The sequence below is a fragment of the Trachurus japonicus genome, chromosome 1, assembly GCF_045865225.1.
Source record: "Trachurus japonicus isolate A0001 chromosome 1, Traja_1.0".
Lineage (NCBI taxonomy): Eukaryota > Metazoa > Chordata > Actinopteri > Carangiformes > Carangidae > Trachurus > Trachurus japonicus.
In genome coordinates, this window is record NC_140907.1 from 15820442 (window position 1) to 15834345 (window position 13904).

The 13904-nt window shown below is 40.3% G+C and overlaps 1 protein-coding gene across 1 annotated transcript; it reads right to left on the bottom strand.

Annotated features, from left to right (window-relative positions):
• Positions 1-206: 206 nt before the first annotated feature.
• Positions 207-3469, bottom strand: fdx2 (ferredoxin 2). The gene is made up of 5 exons (XM_085775496.1): positions 3268-3469; positions 2868-2919; positions 1933-2039; positions 1760-1847; positions 207-1673 (listed from the first exon to the last, which is right to left on the bottom strand). The coding sequence occupies exons 1-5, from the start codon at positions 3452-3454 to the stop codon at positions 1517-1519; spliced, it is 591 nt and encodes a 196-aa protein (XP_085631622.1). The 5' UTR covers positions 3455-3469; the 3' UTR covers positions 207-1516.
• Between the last annotated feature and the right edge of the window lie 10435 nt (positions 3470-13904).

Consider the following 13904-nt stretch of genomic DNA (forward strand, 5'->3'; position numbering starts at 1 on the left):
TGAACACTTTTTGCGACAACACATTTGACTTTTTCTGCTTAGTAGCCTAATAATGGTTGACTTTTTTTTTTTTTTGTTGCCAAATTGTCCCCCTTCTGCTTATGTAATGACTGGCAGTGGTTTCTTCAAATTGAGATAAAATAGAAACTTTGTGTTATTGCAAGTGTACACAATTTGCTTGGTAATGATGGCAGCATACAAAACCATGCTTTTAAAAACTGATTTTATTGCACAACTTTAAATATTTGTAATTTCTAAGACATTATATACACAATTCACTTACATTTTTGTGCGTAAGTTGGACAAGTACAGTAGACTTAAGTAAAGGGTGAATGTGGTAAACTCATTCCATGGTAACTGAAGCCCAGCAGCTTCAACAAATAGTCTCACCTCCATTGTGATCTGATCCAGACACACCTGACCCACATCATCTCATCAGGCCACAGTCACTGGCACCAGACAGGTAGTGCGGTAACATCCATTTTTCATTGGACATTTGAAATGCAGTAGACAAAGCAGACATTTTGATTGGTCAGAAGAGGAAAATCACAGCTGTAAATAATGACATTAACGATGGCCCTGATCCAGAAAGCTCTGGATGCAGCCATTATTCAAGTTGTTAAGTCCACCTGTGCTTTTCCTGCTTTGACAACTCAAATCATCTGCTTTGAAAAGTGTCTATTCACCTGAATATTTTATGAAATGTTTGTGAATAAAATGCAAGTTTCAACAGTTTGGATTTTGATTTGTTAAGAGCCTGTCCTTCAAACTTCATGCAACCTTTGCCTTTCAGATAACCTCCACTAATATCACACTGTATGGCTTCTTCCTTCTCTGGCTTCAGTACCATGCAGAAGAAAATTTTTGAGGTTTATGATTTGGACTAACTATGTTTGGTTCCTGGTAATGAGTCATTACAACACCTACAAACAAACTTGGTACATAAAAGTAAATGCTATGCATATAATATCTGACAGGTGAATCAGGGTGAAAATGATGGACTGGCCAAAAAGACTAAGAACATCATCTTGTGATACTTGTGCGTATATAAGCTGTAACAAGGAATGTTCCATTCAATGACACAAAGATGGACTTTGTTAAAAAAAAAAAAGCTGACACACTCATGAAATGTCTCTTAAATTCCCTCATCTTTTAACAAAGAACATGTGTGAGATTGAATGGTGTCTTATTTCTAGCCTGAGGAGTCTCCACATAAATAAATACTTCAACAGTTAAACCATCACAGTTTTTGTGGGATGTAACCATTAATTTTACCTTCAGTGAGACCCACCATGTCTTGACTATGTGTGATCTCATCTGCAGGCATGTCATGTCATTGATTATCAGTGGAATTTATCAGTCAGCAAAACATCTTGGGAGTTGCTACAGGCTTAACTATGCTAGCCGTGCATCTCTTCATGGTCGTGCCCTCACTCAACCAGCAGACATGGGGTCCAGCTCACAGCGACACCCTTTCATTTGTCTCCAACCTCCTCTTTGACATTTGTACTTCTTCTCAGTGAGGTTTGGGCTCATGACCATCCACATAGAAGTTCCTCGTGACTTTGGGCAAGGTGAGCTCCATGCCATCCAGCTCTGGGGTGAGAATGATCTGGCATCCCAGCCGGGAGTTCTCCTGAAGCATGGGCGCCATGTCCAGCATGTCATCCTCCCTAACAATCAACAAATCTATCAATATTCACAGTGCTCTTGCTTTCATATATTCAAATGTTGTGGCTAAAGGACACATCAGACCTACCGCTCAACGGGGTCTGGCAGTTTGTCAAAATGGTCGGCGCTCACGTACACCTGACATGTTGAGCAGGCCAACGATGCCTCACAGGCTCCTTGATAAAACAGAGACATTAATAATTTGCAGCAATTGTCTTCAAACCACGTACAATTATTTAAACTGCAAAAAACAACAGTCACCTTCCAGGCCAATTCCATGCTTGTGAGCCAGATACAGAACATTATCTCCCACTTTGGCCTTAACTGGGATCCTCTGGCCAGACCGATCTACATACACCACATTCACCCTGAAAACAAAAAACAAGATCTCTCTTGAGTTTTTGATATTATCAAGTGCCTTAAGTCAATGCAGTTCAACATAAGGTTTACAAATAATTTGATTTTCTTATAATTTTGTTTCAAAAGGGCCCTTTTCCATTTCCTGTCCACCTGGTACTTCTCAGTGCTGCAAATACATAACTACTGTATACATGGTGCTGCTGTAGCTTAATGTCAGTTGTCCATTGGGATGTTCATTGCTGTGTGATTTGACTTGTTCTGGTGTGTCCAGAAAGCTGCTGTAAAAAAGTTTATGTATTTACTAATGTTTGCATCATCATCTGTCCATTAACGGTCATTAAAGAACCCATCAATTATCAGGTTAGATATATTTTTATATTAAATGCACTGGATTATCATTAGCCCCCCCCACCCCTCCTTTGTCAGGACCCTGTGCAGATCATTGGGTGTCCACTTACTTGCTCAAGGACACTTTGACATGTGTGGACAGGAGGAGGTGGAGATCAAGCCACCAGCCATGCAAAAAATATATACTATACATAGGCTATAATAACTGGCTTCACCCTCTGAGTCGCAGCAGCCACAAATGCTTTAACTTTTGCATGACAAATGACAACCAAAGGAATCCATTAAAAAAAAGCAAGTTAAGCATGACTTAGCATAAATTGTAACAATCTCCTGACTGTAAATGAAGCCTTCACTGACTTTAACTTTGTGATTTGAGACATACAGAGCTGCTGTTGTGGTACTACAACTCGGATAAAAAGGCATGACGCAATACGCAATGACAAAAACGCACCGATTCACTAAAACAAACCAGTACAAAGTGAACTCACACATCATCGGGGTCCTCTGCATTGGTGTTTCCCTCCTCGCTGTGGTAGAGACCTGAGAGGAAAAGAAGGATCCGTCATCAGGGCAGTGACATGTGACGTGAGCTCACCCTCAACGTTAGGATACGGAGGATGTTTGACTTGTTGCACAAAGTTTCACCATCTCATCTGGGCATGGTGAAGTTACACAAGTGTTATTGGGCGGACTTTCGATGTCATTAACTGTTGATGTCCATTGACCGCCTGCAAACTAACAAACTCTACTGGCACCCGAGACTTAAACCCCGGGAAAACAGATGACTTATTTCTTCTCCTTATTCAGACTTAGTGTAATAGAAATAGTGCCGAGGTTACAAGCAGCCTCTGATGAGGGCTACCAGCGTTAGCAAGCTGCACCACTCACCTATACTCGTCTGCAGATGTCTGTTAATCATGCGGAAGCTGTCAAAGGAAGCGCTCCTCTGAAGACTGGACACGTTGTTCCCACAGCTCTTCAGCCTGTACAGGGGACAGGTGCTACAGTCGGGAATTACTCGAGAAAGTCTCAAAGTCAGACCCATGCTCGACCGGACAGCAGCTGCGGCCGCCATGATTGTGTTTTGGTCACATGGCCAAAAGCGGCCAATGGGAGAAGAGCCATGGCAGCGTGGCGTCTTGACGTAATATCCCGCTCTAACAGCAGAGGGCGCTGCTGCTTCACACACTGTAGGGAGGCAAAGGTACAGACATCACGTCAGCATGACCCACACATATAAGTTAAAGTTGACACAACACATTATAAATGCAGCCTAGGAGGTAATGTTTACTCCACTACATTTATCTGAGAGTTGTAGATAAAAGTTACTTCTTAGCATGCAAAACACATGACCATTTGATTATTTGTTTATTTTTCTAATTTAGTTTTTAGGCTAATGTGTTATTTCTTTGAGAACCCTCTTTTGTGGTCGTCTCCTTGCACCATATCTGTATTGCAGTTGTACTTGTTCTTGTTCTATTCTATTCTATTGTATTATTGTAAATCAACCTACCCAACACAATGTATAACATTTGAAATTGGCTTCACCATCAAGGTCATAGTGGTGCCTAATATTATTAATACTGATTGACTGTATATAAAAGATGTCTTTCTGTACAGTAAGCACCTTTAATCTTGATACCTATTTTCTTCTCTCTCTCAGAAATAGTGATTGACTATAACTTGAGCAAAACTTTGGAAAAACCACTTTGCTTTCATCTTCTCATCCCAAGATTGTTTCTATGATAACACAACCCCTTTATTTGCATTTCTTTTTTCAGTTTTCATTGTTACAGTCATAGTTTACTGTCCAGTTTGACAACTGTCTCTAACTGTCTCCAAATTGCCCCTCAGGGATATTTAAACATCCACTACACTTCCTTTCTTTACTGACCTATATTAGTTTCACTCCAACGTCCGTCAGTGATTATAGCAGAATATTCCGATCATGTAAAATAATCCATCTCTAACTATATAAATCTAATCTAATCTTGATTCTCTTATTTCACCTGCATATTGGTGCCATTTTATTTCGTTCCAGTTGCAGGTTGGACCTGTCTAAACCTGTTTAAATCATGTTCCATTTAAGGAAGTGTTTTTATCATTGTTCCAAAGAATCAAAATGAAATATTTCAACCTCCACATTGACCACTATCACAGGACAGTAAATACATGTTCTGCCCTGTTTTTGTGTGCTGCGGAGGAACACAAACCTAGATAAGAAATCTGCCATCAGTGCATCTGTGTTTTACAACCACAGCCACTGGTGTGCGAAGTCAGAAAACTCATGTTATGGCTAGAGGTTGGTTTCTCTCCTACTTCTCGGAGAGAGTTTTTTTTTCTTACTGTAAGAGTGAGAGAAAATGTCATGGTACATACATCACAGTCTCTGACATACACTTGTCTTTAACAACCACTTGCAGAGAAGGAAGTTATCCTAAAGCGTACCAAGCTATTAAACATATAATCCCTTTACAGAGTAGCAAATCTCCCACAGTGGAGCACTGTGTTGATGTTCGGGAAGGGATTTATAGGGCTTGAGTGAGTCTATAACGACTGATGAGCTCATCCATTGGGACAACCCGACAATTTAGTTTCTCTCCTATCTTTCCTGCTGTGTCTCATAGTGATCTCTAGCTTTCAGGGAAACACACACTCTTAAAGTTGGTCTTGAAATGTATACTAACCCCCCATCTGGACCTGTGTGCCGAAACTCTTCCCATGTGGATGGCAATAAAAAGTAAATGGGGCACTCTCATGTCTGCGTTTTTATTCTATAGTGAGTGCTGGGAGTCAAGGCACTGGTATATACGTATATTGTTAAAGTTTATATACTTGAAATCCACATAATGAAACACTTTTACACTTTCATATACTCTCTCAGACACACACACCTGCACAGGGTTAGTCTCTAAGGACAATTTACCTGTGTCTGTAAAGTTTGTGGTCGGAGCATTTAGTATACCAGGAGACCCTCTTGTCCTCAGGTCCTGCAGGTGTGTGTGTGTGTGTGTGTGTGTGTGTGTGTGTGTGTGTGTCCATGAAGAGGTGTGGTGGGTGGAGGTTGTTACACGCTTGACTTGGTTATAAAGTGGGCCTCAAGCTGTTCCTTCACATTACATTCCCCTCACTCCCTGATGACTATACACTATAATAACTCTCACACACACACCCCACACACACTCATACCTCCTTAAACCGTTCACACACAAACATTTTTCTGCTGAAGACAGACATGCAAATTAAACAAACTTATTCACACACACACACACACACACACACAGAGAGAGAGAGAGAGAGAGAGAGAGAGAGAGAGATCACTACCACTCCTCTAACACATGCCCCTGCAGCAACAGCAACAACAACATGTGTGGACATTTCAGCAGTGATGTGGAGATCTGCTGAATCTACATACAGTATGTCCTGTATGTGCACTGTTTCCAAGGACAGATAAAGTATGGAAAACACATTTACCAGAAGTCCTTTGGGTGCCATTCATTCAGTCCCATCAGCACTCCCATTATTGTTTTTTTTTTATTTTGTTTTCCCACCTCACCACTCACTGAGGACATAAAGTATCTCTTTTTAAGTCACTAAATTCAACCTGGAGAACAGGCTTCTTTAAGCTGCTTTTGAAATGCAAGTCTGGCATTATTCTGTACTTCTCTAATTATCAACAAATCCCCACTAAGTACTATTATCTGTGCAGGCAAAGCCTAACTAAGCTAATTGTTCCATGGGCCAGTTCCAGAGTCAATCCCACATACATTGTCCTGCTGCCATAAATCCTAAATAGTGCACCTAATGTTTAATAATCCATGGCTGAAAGTAGCTGGCAGTATTTATGTGAGAAGGCGCAGAGCACAGCTGTTTTAGAAAAAAAAAAAAAAACCGATATATTTGGGGCCTCTTCAAATGTGTGCACCCAGAAACAGAGAATGAGAGTGGATTTCAGCAAGTACATTTCCTGACTTCCAAGCATGTTGCTATTGGTGTCTGTATTTTTATTGGATTGGTGGAGAAAACTTCTGAATAACACCAGCTTTGTATGGCTCCCTCCCTAAAGGCCTGAAGGCTGAGAGATTTGTACACATTGTTGAAAATCATGAATATCAGACAAAACATGAAAATATCCACAATTGGAGGTTGAAGACTTTTCGAAGTGTAATAATAATTATTACAGTTTTATTTCAAAACACCAAAGGTCACTTTACAAGGCAGAAGTGAATAAGTGTGAGTGTGGTTTGCGAAGAATTTCTCTTACATGATTACTCATTGTCTGCCTGTGACTTCCCACATTTAACATTGGTTCAGCTTTACTGTAACTGTGTGATGATCTATGTTATAGGCCAACGAGTTGAATGACTGCTTTCCTTGTTTTACTGTTGTCCTTTGGGAACAGGGTGCTCAGAACAGAATCAAGTGTTTTTAAGAGTTGGATATTGTTTGAATATTTCCCTGAAAGTACAACTTTACAGTAAGTGATGCAGCTGAGTGCACGCAAACATTCACAGCCTAAAAACAAATGTGCACATTTCCTTTTGTCTTGCTGCTCATGCCAGTGAAATAACAGACCTTCTTGAACTGCTAATGCAACAATATGTTAGTTGCAGTGCAGCAACTTCACTGCTGACATCCTGCCGAGCTTGTCTATAAAGATAATCAACGGGACATGTCTGAACCACTGAGCTCCATTTTATTGCAATCTTGTCATATCATCTTCATTTTAGAAAGTGTGTGTATGCGTGCATGCATTTGTGTTTGTGTGTACCTGCAGCTGTGTCCGTGAACTGTGTTATGCAAGCCATATCATGACTCTCAGATGACTCAGAAACTTCTGAGAGTAGCTAATTAGAAACAGGTAAAAAAAAGTGCCCCTATTCCCTTTCATGCTTCATCTGTGTGGGAACGCTTCTGTTTCAGCCAGACAAAAGGGAAACTTAGTGTGAGTAAACATAGCAACAGCCAGGGAGCTGTCAATATTACTGGGACAAACAACCTCTTACTCAAACTCTTGTGATGTTTATACGTCTGGGACAATTTCTCTATCGTGTGTGTCACACATTCAAACATAAAAACATTTCAGGAGTCTCCCCAGGGCTCAAGGTTGTGTTGAGTCGTGTGTAATTAATGACCTTTTTCACACACAACAGTGAAAAGTGCACAGCAGCCAGCAGCGAGTTGTTTGCTTTAAGGTCTGGATGGTGTTTAGTGGTTCCAGTCTGTCTCAACAACGGCCGTCTACTCTGAACTGTGATAGACAGCGTTGACCGCTGACTGTTGACCTTTGACACCAGAAAAAGAAAGGCTGCAGCAAAGGGTCAAAGACCTGGGAGGTCACAGAGGTGCAACGAATCATGTCAACAAATCCAAACACACCGAGGAAGTCATGGGTCCACTCCAATTATGCTTTTTGCTGCTTATTTTGGAGAAAATTTAGAGGAATGTGCATAACAGTGCACATTTAAAGAGGATTATCAACCATGCTGAGTAGGTTTCGAAACATTTAAAGAATAACACTGACAATATTCTACATTTATGTTATTGTACCCATAAATAAACAAAAGCAACAGTAATTGTTCATTATGACTTCCCTATCATTCCCACCAAGCTCCACACCCATTTAATGAGGTAAAAACTTTAAAAGTAGGTCACCAATACTTTCACTTTTGAGAACAGCTTCAATAATTTTCTTAAAATGCTGGACACTGCAGAGCAGAGTAAATGATGCATTTGTCAGGGATAAATGTGTCATGTTAATGCTGAGACATGTTAAAGTTTATTGTCACACCAGGGGAAATTTTATTGCAGTCCACAGACAAGCAAAGAGGACACATTCAATCATTGAAAAGAACATGTAAATCAATGACCACCATAAGCTTAGATGTATGTCTAAGATGATGGAAAAACAAAAAAGGAAGAAAGAAAAAGGAAGAACAAAAAAAGAAGTGAGCAACTGAGTAAGTGTAGGGATCATAAGCAAATTCAGTGTTAATAAAAAAAATAAATAAAAAAAAACGTGTCACCCAGTTCAACAGTGTAGCTCATTCATGTGCTGGTTTTTAGTTAATCTCTCTCAGGCTTTGGATGATCATGCTGTGAGCCAACCAATTCTCCTCGGTACACTTGGAAACAGTTTTGGAGAACCTGCCATAGTTCCTCTTTGGATTTAGACTTTCAGTATCGTTTGTCTCCTCATGTAATCAAAGATAGACCAGACTCCTTATTCAGCTTGTCGCTGCATAGTTCTTTATGACTTTGGTTTAAACAATTTGGGGTTCATTTTGATGCTGCAGAATGAATTGTGACCAATCAGACGACCTCCCCGATGGTACTGGTATGAATGTAAACATCTGTATTGCCTATACCTTTTGCAAAGTGCTGTATATGTGGGTCTACAATCACTTGTGTCTAAATGAGAATGACTGACTGCATGTCTGTGTGTGGAGTTGTGTGTGTTGTTGTTGAATTATGGCTGTAACAGTGACTGTAATTGACCCTCCATCGTCCAGACCCGGCCTATGTGAAACATTTGGTCCAAATCAGAGTTCAATGTCTCTCTTGGGACTGAGAGGTGTTAACTCTGTGACTAACCAGACTGTTTCACTCCACATAATCCAAGTACAACTTTTCAATGTGGCCATAAATTTTCTTCATTTCAACAATATATTTCAAAATGACTGAACAGCCCGTAGAAAGCACCGTGTCAGTGGTCACAGTTGTTTGCTTTTACTTTTAGAGGCAATTTTCATATAATTAAAAAGAAAATAAAGTATATGTGCCAGGATGTGTGAGCACACCACCCCACTCTGTCTGGCCTAATAGCAGATCTAGCTGAACTCTTCCAATTCCTAAATTGTTGGGTCACACTGTACTTGAGACAGAGAGACTCACAGCTAAACCAGCATGAACAGAATCTGGTTCTTGTTTGCCCGCTTGGCCAAAGAGAACAATGATGCCTTAAAAAAGGTTTTGCATCTGTCTGGTTTTGTGGCTCCATCTGATTTTTTTTTCTTTTCTTTTTTTTTTTTACCAGGAACATATTCTTCAATCATTTCTTCCACTTCCTTTTACAGCCATATTATTTCTGCCTGGCTCCAAAAAGGGCAGACAGGGAAACAAAAGATTTAGTGGAGAAATTGATGCTCAGTTGTTGTTGTTGTTTTAAAACTTTTACATGAATCACTCTTTCTTCTTTTCAAGCATGTACTATTCTGCATCAAAAACTAAAGTTGCAAGAAGATCCAGAAACCTTCCATGTATGGCATCAGGGTGTACGTGCTCCTGACTGTCTGATGATTTATTTTAATTTGTTGAGTTCATAGTCTTATCTTCCCGTTGTTGCCTCTGCTAAAGTGTCACTCTGATATCAGACACATCAAGACTCACTACATAATTCCTGCTAGTTTCCTAGCACTTCACTCCTGCACGTTCTCCCTTTCCATTCCTGAACCCCTATCCCTCATTCACTTCATAACCAAAACAAAACACAGGCACTTTTTTTTTTTGGATGAATCCGACAGACGTGTCTACAGAATATCCAGTCTAAACAGTGTTATCAGCGCTGCTTGCAGACTGAGACAACCCAAAGCCACATGAGACAGGAAACCTATTTTGTGCAAATATTGTTTTATCATTGCATAACTTGACAGCAAGCATCAGAATTAGTGCATAAAACTGCATGTACTCAGATTTCCAAGCATTTAATTTGTTTCCTTGAATGGCAATACATCAGGAACACATTCAGAATCCACTGTGAAATTTTACGAAACGAAAAACATCCATGCATCATTGATTAAATCTGTGTCCAGTCATATTTAATAGTGAAACTTTGAAAGTGTCACATCTGTTCCAGACCATTAGTTTTATATTATTTATAGCAATGTATGTTAGATGGTTAAGTGTTGTTTGGAGGATATGATGTGGTATGTGGAGTCAATTTGGTGGGTTTTTGTGTTTGTTTTTTTGCATATGTGTGTGGTTTGTTTGTGTTTTGCACATGTTGGGGCTGTCGTCTCCTGCCTGGCTGCTGTTGTTATCTGGAGCTGAGGGCTTTATCACTGCACAGCAGCAGTGATAAAATACAACTCAGGACGTGGTGTAGGCCAGTCTGGTAATGTCTGTCCACAGTACACACAAGGCTGTTCACACTGGCAAACACACACATGCACACGCACGCACGCACGCACACACACACACACACACACACACACACACACACACACACACACACACACACACACACACACACACACACACAGAGAGAGAGAGAGAGAGAGAGAGAGAGAGAGAGACATACATGGTCCCTTATTTGACACTGTAAAAACTGATACATACAGATAAACACGTTTTGACAGAATTATTACCATCTTTGTCCAAGGCATGTAAATCTTCAGTCTGTGGGGCACTGAGAGAGGGAAGATTTGTTGCTGTTAATTTTTTCCAGTTCTGTGAGAATCATAAATGAAATGCCATGCACCTCCATTGTTTTGGATGACGGCAGGAAATCCAGATTATCTAGTTTCTAGACCAATGAATCCAAAACCATACCTACAGAGGTGATTGAGTGTTAAATTAATTTTTTTTTCTTTCTGTTTGTTGTCCCTTTAAAGAGATGTTGCAGGGGCAGACAGCCTAATGTAAGGAAATCAAGTTACATTTTGTGTCTGTTGCTTGGCAGCTGATATTACAGTAAAGCTGTCTCTTGGTTTGAATGAGTTTTTTTTCTGGATTTTGACTGCATGTCAACATCTGATAACTTCATTCTTTTCCCTTATTTGCTGTGCTAAAAAAACTCAAGAGACTCTTGAAAGACTTGAAAAACACTTTCTGTATTTTGAGGATCCCACCATGTGTGAAAATTCAGCATACAAACAAATCTTAAGTGAATTTGTTTTGCAGTCTTGAATGAGCTACAGGAGGATTTTCTCTCTTGGGCTTCAGATTTAATCTAGGTCCCTCTCTGATGTTGGTATTTGTACTGAAAGCTCTGCTTCAGTTGAGGACATGTGAGGAGATTAGTCTCTCCGAGCCGTAAAAGAGCTGTGATGGTTTAAGATTTAAGCAACGCTTAAGCAAACTTAAACAAAGCTTTCATTCTTTTTTACATCTCAGGGGCAGGCTGGGGGAGGATTATGACAGGACAGATTTACAGGGAGATGGATCGGAGAGCGTGCAAGAGAAGAACATAAAGGACCCAAGTGGGTCGAATCAAACTCAGGAAAAGTCATCTTGTTCAAACTGGCACTTAACTGTCATTACATAGTGCTTTCACAGCAGACGTGTCCAGTAAAAAAGATATTACGTTACACGGTTTATGATCCAAACAGTCAAAACTTTCCTCTCATTTGACACCATCATTTGTTAAGTAAATGAACTTCACAGAGGCTATTGTACTGGTAATCTGCTCGTTGTGTGATGAATGGTCTGAATGATTTTCATCATGGAAATGAGGACACGCACGCGCGCGCACACGCACACGCACACACACACACACACACACACACAATGACTTTCACAATCTTTTATGTCACGTTTACTTTCATTTCTTCACCCTAACATGATGCAACTCTTTAAACTGGTTCCTTCACCTTATCATAAGTCGTACCCCTTTCCCCTTGCATGTCCAAAAACGCGCATGCACACACACACTCCAGGACAGGGAGGTGATGATAAAGGCTTGGCAGGTGGCAGTTGAACGGTCTGGTGCGGTTGTTTTGTGGAAGAGAGGCCAGCTGTGGACGGCATCACCTCAGCCTGGGATGGTTTATCTGCACTGGGTGTCACAGCAGCTCCTGTCACTGCACCGTGTGAGTGATTGCTCTGGGGTTTCCTGCTGACATGGTCACAGGCACACACATGAAGGCACACAAATAAAGTTTCTGTCAAATGTGGGATGTATACATACACGCAACCAGGAGGGGCTTTGAGTCGCATGTGGTGATTACTCACCTTGTTATCACCTTATAGTGAACTGGACTCAGACAGAAGTACAGTACATCTGTCTTTAAGGTCTCTTCATAAAAGAGCAAAAGCAAAACCAGACACTGACATGATATCAACAGGTGTGTCAGAGGCTACTGTAACATCAAGCCAGTGCACAAGGCAGCTTTAGTCATACGCTTTCCAAGACATGAACACTCCCACCCACCCACACTGAACGCATCCAAACAAGCAGTCAAATTCAGACAGATACAGAGATGAGCATTCAAACCACTGCCTCACACACTTACACGCACACACATATGGTGTCCTTTATAATTATGTGGATAACATTTACCTCATCCTCTCTCTCAAGTCTATACAGGAACACCTGGTCACATTACAGGACTGAAATAAATGTGCACATATACACACAGCAGTCCCAGACTGTTAGTCAGGTCATTTTGATTTATTTATAGATAACATTTACAAATCAAGAAATGCTGACAAAATGACTTTACAGAGAAGCTGAAAGTATCAGAGCAAAACAGAAAAATCAGTAAACAAGTAACTTTGACAGACAATGTTGTAAACACAGACAGACGAGAAGATGACAGAGCAAATAAAAAATGGAGAAGACAGTGTGATGGCTGTGTCATTACTGGAAGTTTATAGCCACAGAGGTCGTCTGCCAAATCTATGGCCGCACAGTCATTTGACAGAAATCTATTTAGTAATCTAGTTTTTAATTAACGTTGCTGCATTTTATTCCTCATCGTCAGAGCTATGTAGATGAAAGGAGCTAAGGGTGTGGGGGTGGGCTACACATTCCACTGACACAGAAGATATACAATTTAGACGAAGTTTTAGTTTAATAGTAAACCACCAGCATGTGGGAAATCCCTGCATGGAAAGAATCCATTAGAAGTCTCTCGCTTTTCCTCAAGGCATTTCCTCACCCGACATAGCAAGGTTTTTCCTTCAGCCCCCAAACTTGCTAATAAAAGATGATCAGACAAGTCAAAAATCTATTTACTTTTTAAGGTAATTGCACTCCAGTTTTCCTTATTACCACATATTCAATCATTGCTCCAGGTCTCTTTGGTTTGATATCAGTGGAGCAATCACTGGTATCTAAACACACCGAGGGGCATCCTTTTCAACAAGCTGTGAGCTATTAGCTAAGTTTGTAATAAATCTGTACAAGACATTGCACCAGAGTTGTTATAATAACTGATAACTGAAATTAATTAGCAGTTTGGGCTGTGGGAAATGACATGGGTGTTTTTATATTTTCTTATATTTTGTGGTTATGATTCATCAACAGTGAAGTATTTAGAAAATGATCATTAGTTGCAGCCCCAGAGCATACAGTGTTTAACAGCTACACATACAGTACTACATAATGTTGTAACTATATTATTTATTCATCCAGTTTGACTTATTTGACATTGTTGTACAATTTGTCAGTTTAGATAAGCTGACAGGTCGATTTTGGTTTGGTTGTAAGTTTTGCTCAGACAGGCTGCAGAGTGTTTGAAGGATGGACACATGTCGTCTTGGATCATGTTTCCAGACTGCTGGCACTTTGCCACCTTAAACTC

What these genes read in the sequence shown, in the direction of transcription:
- fdx2 (XM_085775496.1), bottom strand. Translation starts at nt 3,454, where the DNA reads ATGGCGGCCGCAGCTGCTGTCCGGTCGAGCATGGGTCTGACTTTGAGA. An exon ending in ACATCTGCAGACGAGTATAG is followed by an intron (nt 2,920 to 3,267) that starts GTGAGTGGTGCA and finishes TTTTCCTCTCAG; the next exon opens with GTCTCTACCACAGCGAGGAG. An exon ending in GCAGAGGACCCCGATGATGT is followed by an intron (nt 2,040 to 2,867) that starts GTGAGTTCACTT and finishes TTTTGTTTTCAG; the next exon opens with GGTGAATGTGGTGTATGTAG.